Below are 17,062 nucleotides of genomic sequence, written 5' to 3' on the forward strand. Positions count from 1 at the left end.
AGTTTGAGATAATTACAAATATAGCCAAATACACTAATTACCTTACACATTTAGCCAAAAAAAATCAAAATTGCAATTTTAACCACTAAAATCGCAGATGGAAATGACCCATCTGCGATTTTCGCTTTCCATCTGTGAAGGTAGAAGCGCCTAAAGCACAACTGTGCTTTAGGCACTTGTACCTTCGCAGATGGAATAGTCCATATGCGATTTACGCTATTCCACCTGCGATTTTCGGAAGAAAACACTATAGAACCGTTTTTTTCTTCATTTTTCACTCTTCAATTTTGAAAAATATTCTCTCTCGGCGATTCCCCGTGACGATTTCTTGAAGAAAATGGACGATTTTTTCAACAATCCCGAAAATATGGTTAGATTTTAACTTCTTTTATGTTTTAATTAATATTTATTTAGTATATGTTTTTAATATTTTATTATTTATTGTATTAGTTAGTGTAAAAAAATGAAATTATATTGTTTGTGATTGGGTAATTTTCTTGTATTTGATAGATTTAATATTATTTATTAGTAACCTTGAAGTTTTAATGCTATTTTGCTAGTGGTTGTATGAATGTACAAGTATAGATTGCATAGAATGTGTATTGGCTAGTTGTACATTTAGTAAAATCGTTAGAATATGTTATTTTTGTTAAGTTCAAAGTTAAATAAATTGTTACAATAATGTTTACAATATGTTTTGTTAGTAGTTTAAGTTGAGAAATTGATATAGCATGGTTAGAATATTTTATTTATCGTTTGTATAGTTGTTGTATAACTTGAAAAATTGTATATACTTGTCGTATAACTTGAAAAATGGTTATAATAATGTTTACAATATGTTTACAATAGTCGTTTGTATATTTGTCGTATAACTTGAAAATTTGTATATACTTGTCGTTTAAGTAGAAAAATTGTAATAGTATGGTTAGAATATGTTATTATTATTTTTTTTTTAATTTGAAAGTTAAAAATCGTTTGTATACTTGTCGTATAACTTGAAAAATTGTATATAGTTGTCGTTTAAATTGAAAAATTGTTATAGAATGTTATTGTTTTTCAGCGTAGATATAAAAATTATTGATTAAATATTGGTTTTTGCATTGTTTATGTCTGTAATTTGAATGTTGGATTATTATTGCATTTAATTTTCGGATATTTTAAAATGAAATAGTTGTTTAGTTTTCTAATATGTTGTTTTTTTGGCAGCATGATTCTAATAATTTCAATGTTAAAGCTATTGTGAACTTAAAAAGATCGAGGTGTAACATTTGAGAAGTATTTGAGGTGTTAGATGGTGTCAGACGTGATATTTTTAGATAAACAGTATTTGGTTACTTGTTGGACGTCCCTCGTTTACAAGAGGACAGATTGTTGTTCCACAAGATATTTCTTCATCAGATATGGTTGGACGCTGTTTTATCTCTAGATGGAATAAAACGGTTATACTTTTGAGTGAGTGATACGAAAATGGTATATGGCCCGGAAGAGTTTTGTTTGATAACCGGGTTGAATTTTGGCGAGTATCCTAAAATGATCGGCAAAAAAGTGTCAAAAAAAAATAGGTAGTATTAAAAAAAAAGATGTTTATTGTGTGAGCGTCTATTTCCGAACCATACAAATACTTCGGTGAAAATCGGTGACCTGAAAAGTTATATTTTAAATCATCAATTCTTAGAAGTTGGTGACGCTGATGCAATTAGAATATGTCTGATATACATTTTGCGTGAATGATTTTTGGGGAAACAAATAAATGATCGGGTGTTACAAGATTGTTTTTTTTTAGCTGAGAATTTGGATGTCTCGAACATGTATTTTTTGTTTACTTTGAAAGTTTCATATTATTAATGTTAATGTATATTATAACTAACATTTTTTTTTGTTTTGTTAGTTTTGCTTGGGGTAGCTATTATAATATTTTACCTATGAAGACCTTGAGGATACGTGGAACAAGATAAATAAATATTTATCACTACCGGAGCGTCACCAAACTTTAAAATACTCCGTCTCAGGATTTACGGCTCCATTTAGGCTATACAAAATTATTTATACTTAAATGTTTTTATTGTTATGATAGTTATTTTAATTTTAATTTTTATTACTATAATTGTAAAAATTGCAGATTTGGATATATGAGATGCTTCCGGCTGTTCATTCCTGTAGATATATATTGAGAAAAAATAGAGACATGCCTCGGATGAAACAATGGAGTGACACAAAAAAAATTGAAATTGGTTGATGTGAACAAGACTTTTTCAATGAAGCAGGTTTATAATTTTTTTTTTATTTTGAATAAAATTCATTATTATAGTTTTATATACATTTTTAATATGTTCAATTTTTTAAGACGGACAACGACCAAGAAATAAAATGTCACCGAGTGATGATGAGATGACATATTCTTATTATATGTCATTGCAAGAGTATGTATATGGTGAACGGAAATTAGTTTCATCCCCAGTACGGGACCATTTTAGGAGACAAGACGAATCTTCGTCTAGTGGTCGCTCTCACGGTAGAGGTGGGCGTAGTGGGAAACCCAACTTAAAGGAGGTGTTGAAACGGCTACATGCACTGGAGCAACATGTGTTTATGAACTGAGAACCTACTGAGGTGTTTGTTGAAGAAGTGAATAATGAAGATCTATGGAATAACATCAGTTTTGAGGAGCCTGTAGTATTCCAAACAAATTTAGGTCAACCGGTTAGTTACATGCTACATTTTTTATATAATTTATTAACATATTTGAAAATTTTTGTTCATATTTTATAGTTGAAAATGTAGGTTGTAGAAGATGAAGGGATGAATAAAAATAATACAAATGAAAATGCTTTTGGTGATATTGAAGATGACAAGGTTATTATATATATTATGGTTACGAGTTTAATAATTAAATTTTAAGGTGTCTTTTGTTAATAACTATAATGTGTTAATTTTAATCTAGGAGTTGGAGGAGAGGAATGAGAATGCGGGTTGTAGTAGGAACAAATTTGATGATGATGTGTTTGATTTAAATGATGATAATGAAGCTAAAGAGGTTTTTATACTTACATTTTTTTAGTAGATCGAAACATTTTTTTATTAGAGATCATTGCTTATTAATTTAGGTGTCGGAGGAAGATCATTTAATAATTATGGGAAATGTAAATTATTATGATGATTATGGTTTTGATGACAAAGAAGTTACACCCGATAGACCGAGGGCTCAAAATCCATCAAAGTATATGTGCACTCCTTACACCGAGGTATTCGTTTAATTTAAAAGCTTATATCGTAATAATAGAATTTTATTTTTATGTGAATTATTTGAAAGATATAGATTTAAACATTTGAATATTGTTTTAGTTGCACACGACACCGAAGCAAAAAAGAAGACCAAAAAAGAAGGTTGATATCAAATCAACAAGCCCCGTTCCTCCTCCAACATTTGTTGTTGTTCACGACTTCACCGTGTTGCGCCTGCAATCTTATGTAGTAGCCGGTGAGGTTGTGATCCAGAATTATTTATTTCATTCATATAACATGTAACATCATTTGTATAATTTGGTGTTAGATAGAGTTTTTTGGAGCGACTTGTTTGGGCATACACACGACGGGTGGTTGGAGGAAGCGGTAAAATATGTTTTGATTTATTATTTTAAAAGTTTTTTGTTTTTTAATTAATAACAAAAGTATCATAATTTTGTGCAGCATATGACCATTTGGAGCGACTTTTTTGTTTTGATAGCGACCGACATACAATAATGTCTCCAAATTTTTTTGTTTGCCATGTTCTGGAGGATGGGTACGATTGGAGGGAGTTTATGTCTGGTTTTGCTACATACCCCAACTCCATGGTTGCTAGGTGGGATGTTGATACGGTAAACTGAATTTTATTTTTTTTAATTTTTTTTCGTTATTGTCGTTATGTTTTTGTATTGTGATATGTAAACATAAGTATTTTTTTTACCTTATACAGGTCCTAATGCCGATTCATTCATTCCCTAATCACTGGTTATTTGGGGAACTACGATTGGCGTCAATGGAAGTCCATTTTTATGACAGCCTCGGTAGAGGGACTTATGAAAAATTCAACTCTGATGGAACCTTTACCAAATTTTGAAGCTCGTGTGGCAGACTATTGGGCCCGGAGGAACATCCCAAGGATTCCATTGAATATGCAATTCATTTTGGAAACAAATGTTCCCCAACAAAGTAGTCTGTTGGGAGATTGCGGTGTTTTTGTTTGTATGTTTATGGAACAATTAGATTCAAGCCAACCAATACGTGAACTTATTAACCCAAGGAACGCAGCTTTAGAGTTTCGCCAATGGATGACAAAAATTTATTGGGGGTTGAGTCTTGGTCCTATGTAGTTGGATTATATATTTGTATATGTAATTGAATGTTGGATTTGATTATTAAGCGTTTAATGTTACAACTACAAACGAGTACACCATTAGTCTATTTTTAGTTTTAACGTTACAAATACAAAAGTTTAAACATAATAACAATTACAACAATTTAATGACCTACTAATAACTTCAATACTTACAACATAACAACGACACCACCATTTGTTTTAACGTTATAAGTACACTGCTCTAAACATAACAACAATTTATTGACGTAACAACTTCAAAACTATCAAAACAATATTAAAAAGCTTACAACTTGTAAACAATAATTACCAAAAACAACACCAACTACAAACCAAGGCTATCTTTAACTTCTTATTTTCTGATTGAAAGTGCTTATTAGAGTTAGCTATTTTAGCTATTACCATAGATGATTAGTCCTTCTCTTCATCAACCCAACTGATAAACCCGTATTTTGGTCCCTGTAAATTTAAACATTGACAATAAGAACTGTTGACATATAAACATGAAGGTGTAAATATGAATGAAGTTAAGAACATGATACCATATATGGGCAAGCGTAAAATAATCTTCCTGGGTTTTTAGTTGTACTCGAAATCCTAATGATACGTTCACCTCCGCACTATTGGACGACATAAAATTGTATCAGTTCCTTCTAAAATGTGCCCTAGACCAAGTTTATGGATTTATACTTTTTAAGTACTCTCATACTGGTTCTTTTGTCTTTTTTGTAAGTTCCTTGGCAGCGTCAAAAGCATCAACTGTGTACGCCCGACAAGCCTCCCAAAAAATTCCTTTAACTATGTTTCTCTTCCCGAATCTAGATACTATGTTGAAATACAAATGGACACCACATATTCCGTGGTGAGCGTGAGGAAAAATGTCGGCAACGGATGTCGCTATAGATGGAGACCTATCAGATATAATTGTAAGCTCCTGCATATTGCCTATGCAATCATGTAGTTTTTGAAAAAAAATCATGTCTACGAATCTGTACACTCATTTTTGCATATACCATATGCAACCGGTAATATTTGGTTTTGTCCGTCCTTAGTAATTGCAAGTAACATGGTACCTTTGAACTCGCCCTTTAGGTGGGCCCCATCTACTAAAAGGGTCGGTTTACATAAATTGACAAAAGCGCGTACCTATAATACATTGCATATCTATTCAAATACACCAAAATAAAAATGAAAAAAAATAATAAAATATTAAAATACTAACCAAACAACCAAGTGCGACGTACAAAAACTCAAAGTGATCATCACCATCTGTTTTAATATGTGTCACCATTCCCGGATTATGTTTGACCAAATTGTGGAAATAAGCTAGAGGTTTGGTAAAAGAATCATCTTTCTTACCCCTTAACAACAACAATGCATATTGCTTCGCACGCCATGCCTGATGGTATGAGATATTGATATTCAATTGAGCATTCATATCATTACTAATATTTTTTCCCCGATAAACTCTACTATAATCTTCAGCCAAAACATCAACAAGATATTCACCCAAAACATATTTGTTTGCTTGTCGATGATTAGGTTGCAAAATTGTTGAAGAACATGTGTGTATATCAACAAATTTATTCACTTGGAAAAGTCCATCATAATTTTTAATTGCTTTTGCTCTTAGTAACCAAGAACAATTTTTCGAAACACATATATCCTAATACCTTGATTTGGTGGATCTATTTGTCCTCGTCTGAAAACCTTCTCGGAGACGTTTTTTTACCAATAGCCCGCTTTAAAAGTTCTTTGTTCTTAAATATACTCTCACAGTCAATCTTTTGAAGAATGATGTCTACCATCTGTGTTGGGATATCTTCATTAATATCAACTGGGCATGCTGGTAGAGGGGGCATACTGTAAAAAAGGTTATCGAGAAAATTAGCTTTAACTTCATCACCCAAGTCATATCCATCTGAATTGCTTTCTAAGTCGGTTATATCTAAAGCTACATCAGCAACATCAACATAATCCCTGTAAACATGTTTTTTTTTCATCTTTTTGACGCATAATTTTTTTTCTTTTTACTTTTATCTACTACATGCCTATTCATTACTTTAACTTCTTGTTCGGGAATATCAACACAACGACCACCCATGTCATTAAGATATGTACCAACCTCATCATTGCCAACATACTTGTAATTCTCAGGATCCACATAGTTAATAGGTGAATAACTAACATTAACATTTTCAGCAACACTGTGAAATTGAGGTACACTAGGAGTATTGAAAGTACCTATCGGATTGTTGCTCCCTTTATAGCTGCATAAATTACCAACCGACTGACTTCCACTTTGACCAACCTCATTAACCTCATCTCCTTCATCGACCACCACAAACACTTTCACAACCCTTCCCCCACTGCATTTGATTACATTTATCAACATTCTAACATCCATGTCTTCAACTATGGTATATAATAATTCAATTCAGGATGATGGAAACGAAGACTAATTATATATTTGTCTAACAAACCAATTTTGCTCTCACCAAAGATATAAAATCAATATAACTAATATACTCAGAAAATATCAAAGTGAATTCAGAAATACCTTCCTATGGACATACATATTCCAGATTTGTTTCAGTAACTTGCCATCTCCCACCGGTTACAAGACAAACCAAATACTCAATCATTTTTTAGAGAGATTTTAAAGAAATTTCCTAAAGAAATAACAAGTAAACTGATAATTTTCTACAAAAGTTTATATATAATAAGGTTATTTCGTAGTCAAACCCATTGATTTCATAGTCAAAATTAAAAAAAAAAAACATAAATTCGCAGATGAAAGAGAGGAAATCGCAGATGGACACAGTCCATCTGCGATTTTAGCTTGGTAATCCCCTATATATATATATATATATATATATATATATATATATATATATATATATATATATATATACAAAAAAATTAAAAAAATACCCCACCTGCGAATGTACAAGTGGCTAAAGCACAACTGTGCTTTAGCCACTTGTACATTCGCAGATGGGATGTAAAAATCGCAGATGGACCATTCCCATCTGTGATTTTTGTGGCCAAATTTGCAATTTCAATTTTTTTTGGCTATTTTCCACAAAGTAATTAGTTTATTTGGCTAATTTTGTCATTTTCTCTATTAGTATTACTTGTAAATGTTATTCTATTTAATATCAATGTATTTTAGGGAAAAAAATTTATTATCATGCTTTTCTTAACCTTTCTAAAAATTTACTTCTCACAGGCACATCCTGAAGCCATTGAAGGCAATAGCTTGGCTACACCCGAAGCATACTAAAAGGATCTTTCTGATCTCAAGAGAAAGGTACAATCTTTTTACACAATTTATGTGTCCCAAAATACAAACTACTTTAAAATTTTAAGTGTTTTGAGGTAGTATTCCTTATGTTGACTGCTAACTTACAAATGATATTTTGTGTTGCAGATTGATGTTGCATCAAATGTTATTGTGACTAAAATTTTCTATGATGTTGATAATTTTCTAAAATTCGTGAACGATTGTCACTAAATTGGAATAACTTGTCCCATTGTTCCAAGTATTATGCCCATTAACAATTATAATTGCTTCATTAGGATGACCGGTTTCTACAAAACTAAGGTATGTTGGCCTCAACCAAACTTGGTGTCCTAATCTAATAATTTATGATTCATCTTGCCATTGCATTTTTGCTAGTGAAGAAGACGATCAAATTAATTTATGGTGTTGCTGAAGATGGAGGTATGCATTTACTTAATTGCCCTTAATTGTTTATATCATTCTTAATAGCGTGCTTGCTTACAATTAATTTTGACTTTTTATCCATGTTTCATGTATATGTGATGATATCATTATTCATTATTCACAAAGATCATCACTAGGCTCAACATGGTTGTTGGTCTGATCATGGACAACATGAAGTGAATGATCTTGCTTTGTTGCAAATTATTGAGAGTTACTTTTTTTTATTAAGTGGTATTTAATTAACCGTGAACCTCATTTGTCTGATTTAATTATATAAAAAAAATCTTTTTTTAGTTATATCTTGTCGAGACTCTTGGGTTTACTTATTGTTTCTGATATACCAAATAACATTGGAGATATGATGGAGGTTGAATTGTAGCCTCTTGTAGATAATTTAAGTAAGTCTGATTTTATAATCATATCAATAACGTATTTTATTTTGTGTAACATCTTATATTGCTGAGGAATGAAGGAGATCAAATTGAAGATCTAACCCATCATTTAAAATGGTCCATCTAGTAAGAATTTTTTCTCTCTCTCTCTCTCTCTCTCACACTCACACACACACACTAAGTTACCCATGTGTTCTAAGGTGTGTTTGGTAGCAGGTGTGAGTGTAAGTTATATGGAAGCTCATGAAATAGGAAAGATGACATGCTTTCATTCGGGGGAGCCTACCTACCCAGTCATGTCGGTATAGAAGTGTCATAGAGATGAAAACATCAATTTTTATTTGGGTATAGACGGTATCTCTTTATTCTTCGTGATATTGACCACATTTATGATCCCTATTTGCATTTTAGTGGGTTAGTTTTTATAAGGTTCCAAACCTTCGCACCCTGATGGTGGCGGCGGGCCGGGAGAAAGAGGACTACATCGTACTGGTGACTTCTTATGGGTTTTTATTATATATAAGTAAAATATGTAAATTAAGTTTTAATATCGATATATATTTGAAATTTATGGTTTTAATGTTTGTGAAATATTGAAACTTTTTTATTTTTATATTTCTTGGTTTTAAAATATGGATTTGATGTATGTTTTAATAATTTTATGGTTTTAATATATAATAAAATTGGATTTTTCATGAAATTTAAAAATTATATTTATACTGTCAGAATCCGTTAGTAATGCGTTACAAGAAAATCGGTCAGTATTCTGTCGCAAAATATTCCGTTGGTAACCCGTTACTGAATTATTCCGTCAGTATTCCGTTGCATATATAAATCCGTCGGTAATCCGTTATTGATTACTGACAGTAAAATCCGTCACTAAAATTTGTCGTAATGTCAGAAATCCGTTACAAACGATTAACAACGAGAATATACCGACGTATTTGGATCAGTTGCACTTCCGTCGGTAAAACCTATTACTGATGGGTTATCGACAGTTTGGCCGTCGGTAATGCCCTTTTTTGTAGTAGTGAATTAAGACTCATCTAATCATCGGATTCATTGCTATATTTTCTTTGGGTGTTTGTTTGTTTGCGTTCCGTCCAATTGCTAGTGTAGAACCCTAAACACCATCAATATATGAGCTTGAATACATATTTTACGAGTCATTGATCAAGACTAACTGGATTATTCTTAGAACCAAGATTCTTTTATTTCACATTACGTAATTTCCAACTACTAGTGTTGGTAACAACAATACTTAACAACACCATATGTTGTTAAGGACACATCAAAAAAACACAACAACCTACTTAGTGATCTTATTAATGTAGCATCAGACCATATATTGATCTTGAAAGGCTTTATTGCAGCTGGAAACGACTGAACTAGATGGAGACGCTGTTTGGAACACCTTTTCCGGTAACACCAGCTTCAGAAAAAGGCTTGAGAAGCTGGTATGGAACTAACCCTGCACCACTTCGGTTCCTTAAATTGTGATCAGCATTCCTTGAATCTATGATGAGTTCCATTTCATTAATTCTTGCACGAAACTCTTCATATGCTTTCTTTATAGCCGGCTCTGCCTCAAATGGCCCTTCTACAGTTTTACCAATATACTCCTCATCCGTGGAATGAGTTGATAAAACATCTAGAATTGCCATGACTATGGTAGCTTGCTTTTTGGAAGGGAAGCATTTCAACAACGCATCCTCAGGCCGGTTTAGGAATGCCTGCCACTCTTTATCTGTTGGGTCATCGTTAGGCATTTTGGTTCTGGCGATGGTTGGTCGGTTTGGGAAATAGCCAGCAAAATCATATTGTCCGAAGTTCACAGCTGAATGGAGGCCGGAAGCCACCCATATGATCGTTGATACGATTCCAATCAAATCATCTTGGGTTTTGAGGTGTGGCCACCATGATTCGTCCTTCTTGTCTCCATGTCCAACTGTTCGAATTTCATTCCACCATGCTTGAAGCTCTTCATCAGATTCTACGAGGCTTGCTTTTGGGTAGTAGTTGTTGACAAAAGATGTAACCCACTGTTTGATGGCATCCCAAAGGATTAGACCGTCGTTTGCATATGGATAGTCCTCGATTGTTAGCTTCAAACCATGTGGTGCAGTTTCATCTTCAACAGCCATTCCCCTATAAAATATAAACATATAGATAAAGAGACTGCATCGGAAAAAATTAGTTGCAAAAATTAAGTTAGGAAATGCACCTGCTAATCAGGTCAGCTGGAAGTGCCTCATGATCAAAACGCCACAACAAATCGTAGGCGTCAGAGCAAAGTTGCATACAATATTTTCCAGGAGAGAATGTTGACTCTATAATACCACCGGCATTAATGAGAGATTGTCGAGCTAGGGCGTTGATTTTCAGGGTGTACCGAAAATGAGGGTGGAGTAGTCGTGCAATAGGATGTATTTGGCTAAGATTACGATGGGTGGCAATTATGTAAGGCTCAATTGCACAATGAGTTCTTAGCCTGCAACGCAAATCAAATCATGATCATGATCACCTCATCTATGAATTAATGTGATCTAGTTGGGGGAAAACATACAAACATGTGTAAATTAAGGAAAATGGGAACCGATTAGTTACCAATGACTAACAAGCTGGTGAACACCAGAATCATGAGAAAGGACATGAGCCTTGGCTAGCTTCCAGAGCCATGAACCGGTTGCACCCAAAGAAGGTGTGTAGACATGCTTCCACTGTGGTTGCCATTCTGATGATGGACGAGTCAACTCTATGGCAACTGGTGTCAACGTTCCAGCAGGAGTAAGGAACATTAAAGTCCTTGAACCATATAGAGTTACCCCTTCAAGATCTCTTGTTTTGCTTACGTAGGGCAATAGCAGATCATGGTAATCCAACATGAACAGTTTCTTTTGTGCCAAAGCCTGCAACAACATGATTGATTTTTCAACATCAATTAATCAATGGCGTTGTATATATTTAATTTTGGCCTTCTGTTTTCTTTAATTACCTCATCAAATGTCATGAAACCTTTAATTTCTCGCTCTACAATCTCCTTGGTGATCGCTGATTCAGGTGGCCCATAGACTTTTGGGTCTAATTTACTCATCAATGGCCATTCCTACACACAACATGACGTTATAATATTTTCCTCGCTAATTTATGCAAAAACATAATTTGTTGTGTTAAATATTTATACCGTAACCAACTGTAGGCTACATGGATTAAGACCAGCAAGCATTTGTCGACTGAATTCATCATCACGGAGCCAAAAGAACGTGTCCCCTGCAATGTGTAGAAAAGCTTTATATGCACGAATCCGATCACAAATAACTTAATAAAAAGGTTACGTAATGAATGCATGCATGCTAGCTTACTGCGGACGGTTTCAGGTGGATCAAACTTGATAAGGTCATCTGGAGCATCAGCAACCTCATGAATAATTCTAGGCAAAACACTTGCAGCTTCTTTATCACTACCATTTATAAGAACTCCTTCGTCGAAAAGCTGGTCTATATCCTCGAATAAAAGAAAGTCTTCGTCTTTTCCTATCAAAGCCGTGCCTATGCGGGGTATAACAGAAAGGAGCAAATTATACAATGTCCTCGCTCCAAATGATACCGACTTTATCTCTGAAAAGTCTTCATCAATTGGTACATAAAACGGGTCTGAAGATCTTGTCTCCGTCAATGGATCTGTTATTCAACATGGATTGTTCAGCAAGTTAATTTTAAGACAACTATAATTGCAAACAACTATCGTAGATATATATGAACCTGTGGAAGACATTTTCCGACCAGTACGGCAGCGCCTAGGGTAAGGAAATTTCTTGCCACCGAGCACCGGCCGTGCAAGATCTGATTTCTTATTGTCGGGATCTCCAAGGTCGTTGTATACATCGTAATCGTAAATCCTCTCGAAAGCTTTACGCTCTCCTTCACCAGTGCCTCGAATGAACTCCAAATCTTTCTTTCTCAGCGACTTGAGGGCTTCTGGCGTTTCCGACGGCAGGTAACACTGTACAAATTACAAATAGATTAATAAGAAGGGTTATTAATGGCTGCCACCGCCACGAACTGCTAATAAACATGAGTATACGGACAGTTATATAACCTTGTCGGCGAAGAAGATCCTCCTCTGGGGGTTATCTCGACTGGAATGAACCCAAGAATTACATGTGAAGGTAACTTTGTCGGAGAGTTCAATTTTCTGTATATATATCTTGTTGCGGTAGTCATTCTCAACCAACACAGCTCCGATCTCCCCAAAATCATCAGGTACGTCAAAGTGGAAGGTGTATTGCCCACCAAAAGTATCATAAGGTGCTTTCGTTTTCACCCTCTTCGGCTCACCTTTTGCTGTATCAAAATCAACACCAATTTTTATACCATATTCTTAAAATAAAAATTATCTTAACCTTCATATATTGCCATTGGGCTTTATGTCTCCAGCTATCTTTTTATGTACTCTCTAGATTCCAAACATAAGTGATATATGAAATTGAATCGAAGTAGACAGCATTATCTACTGGCGTAATATATGTATTGTACACATGCATGGTATTGGTACGTAAGATAAGGCAGTACTACATTAAAACCAAATATATAACTATTAAAGTACTAGTCAAATATTTTAGGTATACGTACAATCAAGGTCTTTAGAAACGAACTCGAGCAACACATACGTCCATACGAAACTGAGAGCATCGTCAAGAACGCGGCTAGGTGTTACACTGAAGAGGTAGGTTGATTTGGTGTGGATGACACCACTGACTTTGGTGATATTAGCAAGCAAAGGATTTTTTATGGCTTTTATTTTACCACCTGCTGAGGTAGGTCGAGTGCTACGACTATGTGTGGCATTGAATTTCTTTGTGGTTGTCGGCAGGAGGAGAATGGTGGTGGGGGAGTAGGCGGAGGAGGAGGAATGGTGGGTGGCGTCAAGGTCTCTAGCTAGGAAGGGCTTTTGCAGTGTGAATAAGTTATGGAAAGAGTGAGATTGGTTGATCTGAGAATTAAACATGTTTTTGTTTTTTGTTTGTGTGAGTTTAGAGTTGGAAGATCACCCTCTATATTTATACTAAAAAATTGTTACTTTCTTAAAACGATAATTTTTTATTGTATGGATTTAACTTTTTATTAAACTATTTTTAATTCTATCTGGCTAGGTTTTAGACGGAATTTGAACCTTGGATCTCATCAAAGTTAAATAACACTTGATACTACTTCTTTGAAATCCGCTACCTGCAAAGTGGTAAAGCACAAGAATGCATGTATAGAAAATCAACATGTGTTTGTATCTTTTGCATTCGATATATTTGGTTTCTCGCACCAGAAGCGGTAGAGCTCCTCAATAGAGTCCAACGGAAAATGCATTCTAATATCATATCTCTTAAATCTACAAATGTTGTTTTTAAAAGAATTGATTTAGCCATCCAGAAAGGGCTAGCGGCGCAGCTTGTTCCCCGTTTGCCTTCAATCGATATGTATTAAACTATTATAATAAAATGAAATCAATCATTAACTCAAAAAAAAAAAAAAAAAAAAAAAAAAAAAAAAAAAAAATCTACCGGTAGAAGCTCTCTCGTCTTGATACAATTATTTTTGCGGAGAAATGTTGGCAGATTAATTTAATGATAGGTTTGATTTCATTGCTCCTATTAATTAATTATTTTAGTCATTTTAATATTTTAAATATTTTTTTGTTTAATGGACCGTAACCTAATGTTGATCTTTTGTAAATATTATTAGAAAACTTTTGTATATATTATTAGAAAATTATATATATATATATATATATATATATATATATATATATATATATATATATATATATATATATGTTTAGGTTATTTTATTCAAAGTAATTATTGTGTTATTGTATGCATAAATGCGAGCTAATCAAATTTACTTATTTTAAAAAGTGATAAGATGATATTTTTCAATTATATTTAATTCAATAATATATATATATATATATATATATATATATATATATATATATATATATATATTATTGAATTAAATATAATTGAAAAATATCATCTTAATTAATTACAATGGTAATTTAGTCAATTAATATAGATTTAATAAAGAAAAATTGCATTTTTTTAAGGGATCATAGATTCTGTTAATTTTAAAAATCCGATTTTCCGAATTATAATTCTTTTAATTTGGACATTCTGACAGAATATGTTTATGAGTATATTCAAAAATAAAAATATTCTTGAACTTATTTTCTTGATCATGACTTTAAAAAACTTCTTGTAGAATAACAAATTTTTGAACAATAAATTCAAGAATAAAAACAAAAAATACATTAGTTCTTATAAAATACGGGTAACAATTGTTAAGAATTACATTTATTATTAAAGAATAAAACTAAAAAACTTTCAAAACAGGAAATAAAATATCAAAATCTAACAACAACACTAATACATTCTAAAAGAATAATGTTGCTTAGAATCATTTTCAATTTGTGGTCCGTTCTTCAAGCATCAACTTCTGTGATTCCAACATAATAGGAATTCGTGATTCCATTCCAACATAATTGGAATTCGTGATTCCATTCCAATAGAATTGGAATCTCACCAATATTATCCATCGAATCATCTACATAAACAAATTGATTTTTATCATATAAGAAGAAGTAAATTTGATATGAAAATAGTGGCAAACTACCTTCACTTTGTACTTTACATATAAGAAGATGGTCATTGACACAGGTAGCAGCTAGCGGAAGAAGAGAATAAGAAGAATGATGGCAGCGGGCTTCGACTAATGGCATCGGCTCCTCCACAACTCCCTTCTCACGCAAGAAGGTCGCGGCGTCCGGCGATGGACGCGTCTTCAAGCGGCAGTAACTGCATCGACAGGCGGCTGTGGTGCATTCCTCCTTACACATGACTGAAATGGCTCAACCCCTCTTCGGTCTCTGTCTTCAGCTTTCAGGAAAAGATAGCAACAACAACCCTCGACATGGCGGTGGATAGGGTGGTCGAAGGAGCAAGAGGGTAGGGTGGCGGGCGGTGGTGGGAGGCATAAGGATGGAGGTGACGGCTGGAGATGGTTTGATTAGGGTTACAGTTTACATTGAAGGTGGTTTTAAAAAGCCGACGATGGATGGAGAAAACCTAGGTAGCTAAAGTCAATGGTTACTATAACTATAGGATATTATTTGTGGAAACTAATTATCAAATTACTTATTTACCCTTATTTATTCATTTATTTATTTTTATTTTAAATTTTGATTGGCCCATATTTATGCATATAATAACACAATAATTAGTTTGAATATCTGAACCTAGCTCTCTCTCTGTCTCTCTCTCTCTCTCTCTCTCTCTCTATATATATATATATATATATATATATATATATATATATATAAAAGAAATCAATAGAAAATACATAATTAAGGTTAATCTATGACATCCAATATGACATGGGTCCTTTTAGAGTAAATTTGACAAATGGTCCTTGTTGTTTGAAATAATGATGTTGATTGGTCCTAACCTTGTTTTTATTAAATAAAAAAATACAAAATAAACATTATTTTTCTCACCCCTCCCCTTTCCTTCAAAGCCATGGCAGCTACCACCATCCACCGTAACCAAAACATCATCGCCCTTCATAATCGGACAATCACTGTTATTTTGCACCATTAACCACAACCATCCACCATTGTCAACCACTTCCAATCATCGACTCAAAATCATATCCGATGTTGAAATTAAACCTTAAACCTAAAATCAAATTCATATCTGAAAAATCAAAATTAAACTTCAAATCTCATACCATAAAATCAAAACAACGTTTATAATCAATCATCAAAAGAATATATGATATCAACCCTTGAATACAAAACCTTAAGAAACCTCAAAATCAAACCCAAAATCGAAATCCTCAAGGGAATCATTCGTTTAAATCACATCCATATCTCATTGCTTATTATCGAATCCGTGATTAGAAATCTCGGAGGCAATGAGTCTCCGGTTAACCTCATGTGTGTTTGAATTTCAGATTCACTTCTGATAAACCACATATTAAACTTTAGAAACCTTATGTGAAGAAATCAAAATCAAAATCCAAATGTAGATCTTCCGACGGTGGCGAATGTTGTTGTCGGTGGTGATGAAACTGGATTTCAAATACGATTATTGATAGTGGTAATCTTGATGAACGAAGACAATTGTGATGAAACAAGATTCATATGATTTCAAACAAATACACATGATGGCTTTGAGAAATCCGCCAAAGTGAGAAATCAATTGATGGAGAAATGGTTGTGGGTTGAAACGCGAAAGTCACGACGGTTCGTGTTTGGGGTTAAAGTCTTTGAAGCAAAACCCTAGCAGAGTTCGTCTAAATGCTTGCTAATCCGTCCACTGAACTCGATTTAGGATATAGATGGTAATTCATGAGATGATCGGATTAGCGGTGGGCGACGAAAATGGGCGGCACAGAGCATTTCGGCGACTGTGGTTGGGATGTGGGTTTCTAGTGGAGAGTGGAGGGAAGAGAATTCTGATTGTGGTGGTTCATGGGTGGCGAAGGTTTATAAGAATGATGATATTGATGTAAAAGAGAATAAAAATGAGAA

General features: G+C 33.6%; 1 protein-coding gene across 1 annotated transcript; it reads right to left on the reverse strand.

The window, feature by feature from the left end:
- Window positions 1-9,668: 9,668 nt before the first annotated feature.
- Window positions 9,669-13,999, reverse strand: LOC111915226 (lipoxygenase 2, chloroplastic). Its single transcript, XM_042901254.2, has 9 exons — window positions 13,111-13,999; window positions 12,578-12,822; window positions 12,241-12,481; window positions 11,842-12,159; window positions 11,664-11,749; window positions 11,475-11,585; window positions 11,087-11,388; window positions 10,704-10,970; window positions 9,669-10,627 (listed from the first exon to the last, which is right to left on the reverse strand). The coding sequence occupies exons 1-9, from the start codon at window positions 13,484-13,486 to the stop codon at window positions 9,868-9,870; spliced, it is 2,706 nt and encodes a 901-aa protein (XP_042757188.1). The 5' UTR covers window positions 13,487-13,999; the 3' UTR covers window positions 9,669-9,867.
- Between the last annotated feature and the right edge of the window lie 3,063 nt (window positions 14,000-17,062).

The sequence above is a fragment of the Lactuca sativa genome, chromosome 1 (assembly GCF_002870075.4).
Source record: "Lactuca sativa cultivar Salinas chromosome 1, Lsat_Salinas_v11, whole genome shotgun sequence".
Taxonomy (NCBI): domain Eukaryota; kingdom Viridiplantae; phylum Streptophyta; class Magnoliopsida; order Asterales; family Asteraceae; genus Lactuca; species Lactuca sativa.